The sequence below is a fragment of the Corvus hawaiiensis genome, chromosome 7, assembly GCF_020740725.1.
Source record: "Corvus hawaiiensis isolate bCorHaw1 chromosome 7, bCorHaw1.pri.cur, whole genome shotgun sequence".
In the NCBI taxonomy this organism is placed as follows: Eukaryota; Metazoa; Chordata; class Aves; order Passeriformes; family Corvidae; genus Corvus; species Corvus hawaiiensis.
Window position 1 is genome coordinate 31519461 of NC_063219.1, and position 8169 is coordinate 31527629.

Consider the following 8169-nt stretch of genomic DNA (forward strand, 5'->3'; position numbering starts at 1 on the left):
CATTATAATTATTAGTAATAGTGTATCTCATTTTGTTTCAATTAAATAAACTGTTCTTATCTCAATGCACAAGCCTTTCCTTTCCGATTCTCTGCCCACCAGTGTTGGGGGTGATCCACTGATACGTAGCGGCTGGCTGGGGTTGAATCACAATGACAGCTTGTTTCTGTGTGCAGAAAAGCTCAGTCTCTTAGAAACAACTGGAATGTTGGCATTGTACGGCACAGAAAAGGGAGGGAACATGCAATCATGTAAAATTTTAAAAACAAATACAGCAATACAAAACCAGGCCTGGAAAGACATCCCAACCCACATGGAAGCCAAACAGTGCCCAGTACTACTAAACCTGAAAGCCAAGGTGGCAAAGTAATACAGCCTATTCACAATTGCTTAATCTTAAAATTAAAAAATTAAATAAATAAATTTTAAAAAGGGGAGTGTCATAGAGTGCAAATTGCCCCGAATCGTGCTGTTGCAGGGAAGCTCCTAAATCTAAAATATAGACAGTTATATTATTATTATTATTGCAAAAAGGAGGAAAAAGCCTGTACAATAGAATGCAGAAACACATATGGCATTTTTGTATTTTCTTTATTAGTTGTGCCTCATAGCCTTAAAGAAATGGTTCAACTCTCTGAAAATGATGTCTGTGTATGTGACACACCACCACACAGGTAATTTGCAGGTTATTTAGGCACTGCAGAGTAGCTTCATGATACAAATTAAACCTATATTGGATGCAAGGGGAGGAATACAGTTTTACAGGTGAAAAGCTGAATTAGAAGTTGTATTTAAGCTCAAACACAATGGCAGGCACAGAACCAGGAGCCCATCATCAGGGATGGCCACATACACTTCCCATTTGCTCCAACACAGCTCTCAGCATTCAGCACTTCTGCAGAGCTAAAAATAAGGTAGGATCCATGACTAATTTCATGTGCAAAACCCAAATCACTATTGCCATTTCTACCATGAAAAGGAAAAGAAGGAGAAATCCATAGCTTGATCACAGCTAACACTGTCACAGCTGCATACAAGTTTTTGATTAGATGGGTTACATGATGCCAGCCATGCTGACAGACACAATAATGCAAAGCTAACAGAAGTGCTGCATGTAATAAAAGCCAGTAGTGGATCTAAGGGTTTTGTCAATCAGACTGGAAAGTTGTGGGGAAAAGTGCAGATCAGATTTGCTGGTAAAGCAAGATACACAAAGTGCAACAAATAGTGATGCTATACTCATAAGAACCAAATTCTGTAAAGGCTATGTATACAGGGAAGTAAATGATTTGTGAAAAGAACATACATTGTTTGATGAGAAAAAATAACTTTTCTTAGCTAACCCCTACCAAACCACTACACTGTGAAATACAAGCAGTTTAAGTATGGCAATTGAACAAAGTAACTTCTCTCTTCTTGGTCCTTGAATGGTAAATTAACTGTTATATGTTCAGTTATTACACTTAAAGAGTTGAGAATTGATAAATTTCCTTATTCGATTCCTTTTGCTTTCAATTCTGTTCGAACACGCTGCAGGTAAGAAGGATCCGGGTAACCAAAACTAGGAGAAGAAGAAAAGAATTGTTTGGACTATTTCTGCAAGGAAGCACTTGACAGTTCTACAGAACCTTCTCATCAAAATCCTTTTACAAATCTCATTGAAAATTTTATGCAGTTCTTACCCAACAGAGGAAACAGACCCATACTGCCAGTCAGAGAAGTGATATAGACAGCATAAAGCTACAAACTTCGGGAGCTGTGGCATTTTGTTGTCCAAGTTGACACTAAGAACTTGATTTTTAAAGCTGCCTGGAGTCTCACTTCAAAATAACAAGGTGTTTGACTATACTTCCTTTTATAAAGAAAATCAGACCTAAAGCATATCCAAGTGAGCATTCAAATCAGAAACATAATGGCACCTCTGGACTTGAAGTAGTGCAACACCAGGACTGTGTGTAAAGCCACTGATAAACAAGAGAGATTTGCACAGAGCAGGGGATAAAGTAGAACTGATGCTTTTTGCTCTTTTAATGATCCTAGCCCAGTCAGGAGCATCTAGACACAAGCCTTTAGAGCTTGCAGGACACCACCAGCCCCCTAGAGGCTGCAACAAGCTTGGAAGGACTGGTCCAAGACTCCCTCCTGTCTGTGCTGCAGGCAGCTCACACTCAGTACTGGTGATTACTCCTTTCATTTAAGTGCAGCAAGTCCTCAAGAAATACTGGATAGGGTTGTCATCTATTCAGAAAATCCTCTGACATACTGAACGGCCAAAATGGAATAACCTTTTCTTCAGGATGGGGCTGGCACGGTGTCCTGTGCTCTGACCCACTAAGTGCTGCACAACTCATGGTTCCTAGCATCTAAAAGCACATGACCGTATCTGTACTACAGTCTCTCTTCCTGCTGTTAGCTCTGATAAGTAGAATTTCAAATCATGTTTTACAAAGTCCGAGTGCCATCTTTACCAGGATCATAATGGACCAGCTCTTCCTGGTGCAGAACAGCAGGTAACAGGAGAGGCTTAGATCAGGAGTCCAACCTTCAGTACCATCAAGAGCTTGTTGTCCTGTTCTGTACTAGAAGCAGGTTCTAATCAAAGCAGTTAGTAACTATGTGCCTTACAAACTCACTGGTGAATGAGTAGCCTGAGGGGCAGTAGAACACTAAGCTCATGCTTGTTCCAACTGTACAAATAGGTGAAGGTGATTAATGTCTGGATCCATAGGGTATTCCACAATGACTCTGTTAGTGACAAAATCTGAAAGCTCTAAATATGGAAAATATTCAAGGCAGCCTTCCTGACATATGTGAGTAACAATAATATTGCATAAAGAGAAGACTACTTACTGGGTAGGTCCTCCGTCTCTGGCAGTTTTGTGGTGAATATCATTCCACGTGATAACACTTTGTTCACCAGTAGTATGTGACTGCCCCACTGTGAAAATCAGTTTTTGGTTAAAGGCCCTCCTGAGGAGCTCCAGAATTTCTCGCCCTTCCTTATTGTCAGGTAAATACGCTGTTCGGTGAGTTGGCAAATAATGCTGCCCTGGGTTTGGATGGTTGCTCTGTTTTGTAGAAAAACAAAACAAAAACACATTGTATATAATAAATGATTCGGATGGACTTAGCATGCCTGATGACTGATTTTGGGGAGTTTTTTTCTCTTTAGATACCTTCTTTCATATAAGTTTCATTCACACTTTCTTGTCATCACTCAGGCATCCACTGTTATTTTTCAATTTTTTTTCCCTCTTTTCTCTCCCAAATGCATGGCACCGCACCCGTGACTTTTTAATTTACTTCATTCTCAGTCCTAGTCACAAATCCAAGCACATAACATAAGGAGATTTCTCATCTGGAAAGCTATCACCAAGCCAGACCACTATTTATTTTTGTCCATTGGTGTCCACAGCAAAGAGATTGCCCCAGAAATGCTCATTACACTTGCAAAATTTTTCTTGTATGACATCACTGCTTAGATTTCAGTTCAGTTATTCCCAATGTACAAATTAAAGACAGGTACCTCTGTCCTGGTGCATATAAAATGAAGGGCTGACAATCTGACCATTTCACTCCTACTGTATTACTTAATCACACCCAAAAATATTGAATTAAACACTTGAAGATTTGTACAAAACAAAGAAATGTCTTGCCTGGACATACATTAAAATAATGGGAAAATAGTCAATTTTACATTTAATCTTGGTTTTGTTGTGGGAAAAATATCTTTAAGGAATACTTAAATATACTTACAGTTTGAATACCACCTTCCATATAATAGTCAATTTGAATAGTGTCACAATTGGGATAACCAGGAAGAGAGGAACGGATTTTTGTAGTGAACATTTTTCCCTCTGGTTGGTTTCCTCTCAGGACTCCACAGACAGTATTACAAACAGGACAAACTTGTTTATGAGCCAAGGCTAAGTCGATGCAACTTTTGCAAAATGCATGTTTGCACTTTTCCAGTATTTCTTTATTTTTAATTCTGTCCCTGCAAATCACACACATTTCTTCTTCTTTTTCTTCTGTCTTTGCCCAAGTCTGTCCTTCAGAAGAAAGATTATTCTTCTGCTTAACATTGGATTTCTTCTTAGATGCTCCTGTAGCTTCTTGAGAGCTGAGGTCAGAGGACAGCAGTGCCTTATTTTTAGTTTGTGTTGAGTCTTCAATGTTAAGAAGGTCCATCATGTGCTTTTCAGCAGCATAAAGATGGTCTGGTAAACCACTCATGATTAACTTATCTTCATTCTTCTTAAGTTTTACATGAAGATCTTCGAATTGTTTTCCATTAAGTAGCATATATAAAGTTTTCTTCTGATCTTCTGAAAGCTTCAGGATGATGCTTTTTTCTCTTAACATTACAGAGGCACTCTGAAATGCATTGATGAAACTTTCAGTAGCATGTGATGACATATCATAAGCTTTGGGCTTAGGCCTAAATATTATGACCTTCTGGCCATATGAATTCTCTTTTATTTCTATCAGTGTATCAAATTTGTCATTAATGTTTTCGATTTCTTTGCTTAATATGGTTTCCAACAATTTAAACACAGAAGCATCAACTTCAATTCCATTCCTGTATTTGTACTGTTCAGATGATATTTTCATTTCCACATGGCTGTTCTCACCTTCCTCTGCTAAAAATTTTTTGGCAGCTAAAATCTCTCTCCGTGGACCACGGAGTAGCAACTGATTCCCTTCCTCTTTAGCAAGAAGACGTCCAAACCTTTCATTTAATTTTGCTACTGTCTCCCTTAATGTGTAACTGCTTGTTATGGGAACTTTTTCCTGTTCCAGACCTCTTGTAGTTTCCTGAAAAGTTGTGATAAAAAAATCACTAGCTGCTTGTAACGATGCAGGACTAGCATCAGAAGATAAGCATATTAATGTGCTATCCTTGTAATGACCTTTAATTCTTATACACACTCCAAACCTTTCACGTAGTTCTTTGATTTCTTTTTTGCAGGTGTGACTAAAATACTCGTAGAGAGCTGTCACAACTGGAAACTCATTCATTTCTTCAGTATTCAGACCATTTTCATCTTTCAAACCATTCTTACATTCAGAATGTGAAAAATTATGGCTTGGGTCTCTGCCTGCAAGGATATCCTCAAAGTAGTGATAAGCTTTTTCAATATCTGTAAAATCTCCTGTCAATTTCTCAGAGCCATCCATCCCAGGGCTTCCTTCTCTCTTTAAGTTTGGACATATAATGGTAATTTTCTCCCTTTGGTCTTCAGTGAACATACTGGTATTCAAAGTAGCAGATACTGTAAGAAATATCTAAAGGAAAGACAAGAATATAGCAACATTAGTTTTTTCTAAGGTTTTCTGCTTGCTGCTTCTATATTTTGAGCAAGGAGGAGCTCTGTCCATCCCGGTAGTGCCAGATTACTATAAACAAGTTTGCACACAGTATTTCTTTTATGTCATGTATACTGACAATACAAACAGATGAGTAACACAATCTGCTCCTAAGTCAGCTGCAAAAATTAGTTAATGTTGCCAGCATTGCAGGAGCAAAGACAGTAACTCTGCTACTTAGGCTGAGACTGTGACCAGCATTCTCTGCTCCCAACCTCTGACAACAGGGTTAGCATAACTAAGGGCATTTTAGACCGTTTTTGCAAACAGGCAACCTCTGTGGCTGAGCTCAGTGCATATTAGGCCCTTTTCCCATCATTATCAGCCCCTAAAAGTCCTGAGCACCAAGTAGACAAAGCAGATTTTTTCTTTCCTTGCCTATCACCCTCAAAGTTTCTGGGCACCAGGCTGACCAGTGCCCTCCTAACTGGTTTTGAACGTCCCAGGTACCCTGCCAACCAGGTGGTATTGACTCTGTCACCAAGCATGCTGGTTTAATGGCACTGCCTACAAAATCAACCAGCTCCAAGTCTTAACTGGGAATGTGGACCACAACCGTGGCTGGATAGTGAAACCCATGGACCCCTCGGTGGCCAGGGAGAGCTCCACTGCCCTCCACTTCCTTTGAGGACTGACTGGATGACCCATATGCTTTTATGTGTTTTCAAGTCTAGATTGTGATTGATCTATCAATACAGCAACTTAAGCATTAAGATTTGACACGAGTTGCACCTCTCACCTCCAGGTGACTAGAAACCATAAGCTAAGCTGTGCTATCAAACACAGTGCTATATACTTATATATTAATATATATATATATACACACTATACTTACAAAATTGTCCTACCCTGATTCTGCTTCTAGAAATCCTGTGGTATTCTGCTCATTAATTCTATGCTACACTAATGATAAAATCCTGTTTTAAAAAGCAAAAAGCTTTAACTGCAACTACATCTTAGTGCCATCGTTATTCTGCCAAGGGTCCCCAAAAGAACCTGTCTGTCCCCTTAGCACCAGGTTACACAGACACAACATGTTTTAAAACCACCTATAAGTTATACTTTATTGTTTTTTATTAATATTAGACTCTCTAGTTTTCACTTATTATCTTTCTTTAAAAACTTCCCAAAAGCCATGCTTCAAAGTAACTCAAGAATCAGGGCAGAAAACAGGATTCTGAAAAATAGTAACAAACATGTTCACTTCTCTACTTTGCACAGACAGAAGGATAGGGAAGTTTGCAGTATAGTGGCACAGATGCCAGGTAAGCACTATGATAGCACATGCTTATACCTCAAAAATGACATCTGTTACCATGCAAAACAGGGTAAGCCCTCCAAGCCAGATACCCGTGTCTTGGTAGAGCCACATCCACATCATGTAGCCCTGTCCCACATCCCTAAACACAGCTGACCTTTTCTGCATAACTTTTAGTTCAAAGTGTCTGAAATCATGTTTGCTGCGCTGCATCACATCACAGCAGACTTTTTTAATGCTGAAGTAAGGGATGGAGGTAATTAGGGCTGCCTCAAGCTGCAAACCGTGTTGAAAGAGTGTTAGAAGTCTGTGTATGTAGAAAAGATCCAATCTCATACAATTCTACTTTTTGGGAGTAGCCCTTGGTGCATACTACCTCTCGAAACCTGCCAGGGTGCTGCTTTGAGGAATAGTAGTTGGCACCTGCCAGAGCCAGGCTGGAAAACATGCTGCCTGTACACATGTGTAGATCGACCTCTGCTCTGGCACTCAAATGTCACTCCTGACCCCCATTTTAATGACAAAGATCATGTAACTGAACATTTCATTCAACTGAAATATTGAAGTGCAACATAAAAGACTCATGGAACTACAAGCAGGGCAGGTGGTGACATTGCTCTTCCTGATGTACCTTTTTAGTAAGGAGTTCCTTTGCTGTGGCCCCATGGCCATCGTTGTCCCGCTGCTCCTGCTCGGGCAGGGAAGGGCTGGCAGTGACATCGGCGTAGCTGGCAGAGGCCTGTGCTGTAATCTGGCTCTTGCCCGGGTCCCCTTCTCCTGGCAGGATGACTATCTCCAGGCATTTCGCACCCAATTCCAAGCTGTGTTTAGTGCGGGCTTCCACATTCTTCCTATCTGTGGTAATTTCAGAATGACAGAATCACAGAACTGTTATGGCTGGAAGGGATCTCTGGAGATCATCCCGTCCAATCCCAGTGCCAAGGCAGGGTCACCTGAAATGTCTCCAGAGACAGAGACTCCACGACCTCCCTAGGTAGCCTGTTCCAGTGCCCTGCCACCCTCAATGTACTCATGCTAAGGTGAAACTTCTTGTGTTTTAGTTTATGCCCTCTGCTCCTTGTCCTGTCGCTGGCTACCACTGAAAAGTCTGGCACGCCTTTGAGATATTAATATACATTAATGAGATCCCCTTTTTATTTGGACACGGGCAGATAAGGCTGATAAAGTTAGCTGAAAACCTGATGTCTGCCAGCCGCCCTAGAGCAGCCCTGCCCGGGGACGCAAAATGGTGCCCCGGCGGCCATTTCCAGTGCCCTCACAGCGCCGCCCCGTACCTTGCTCCTTAAAGAAGTCCACCCAGTAGGTGCCGGGCTTGGGGCCCGTCCGCACGTTGCACTCGCCGCCCCCCGACCGCTTTCCTGACTGGAAATACGCCTGGAGCTTGAGGATCGCCTTTTCGCCGGTGGCGGGCGCAGGGCTGAGCTGCACCAGCAGCGGCGCGGCCGCCATGGTCCCGTTCCACCGCCTGCTTTCGCTTTCGTTTCCGCTTCCCGCTCCGCCGCCTGCTTTCGCTTTCGTTT

At 41.4% G+C, this 8169-nt stretch overlaps 1 protein-coding gene across 1 annotated transcript; it reads right to left on the reverse strand.

The window, feature by feature from the left end:
* Positions 1-572: 572 nt before the first annotated feature.
* DTX3L (deltex E3 ubiquitin ligase 3L) lies at positions 573-8098 on the reverse strand. The gene is made up of 5 exons (XM_048308979.1): positions 7924-8098; positions 7260-7483; positions 3757-5289; positions 2851-3068; positions 573-1561 (listed from the first exon to the last, which is right to left on the reverse strand). The coding sequence occupies exons 1-5, from the start codon at positions 8096-8098 to the stop codon at positions 1492-1494; spliced, it is 2220 nt and encodes a 739-aa protein (XP_048164936.1). The 3' UTR covers positions 573-1491.
* Positions 8099-8169: the final 71 nt, after the last annotated feature.

Coding starts and splice junctions, on each gene's coding strand:
- DTX3L (XM_048308979.1), bottom strand. CDS start 8,098: ATGGCGGCCGCGCCGCTGCTGGTGCAGCTCAGCCCTGCGCCCGCCACC. Junction 5,290..7,259: donor AGGAACTCCTTACTAAAAAG/GTACATCAGGAA, acceptor TCTTTCCTTTAG/ATATTTCTTACAGTATCTGC. Junction 3,069..3,756: donor TGGAAGGTGGTATTCAAACT/GTAAGTATATTT, acceptor TCTACAAAACAG/AGCAACCATCCAAACCCAGG.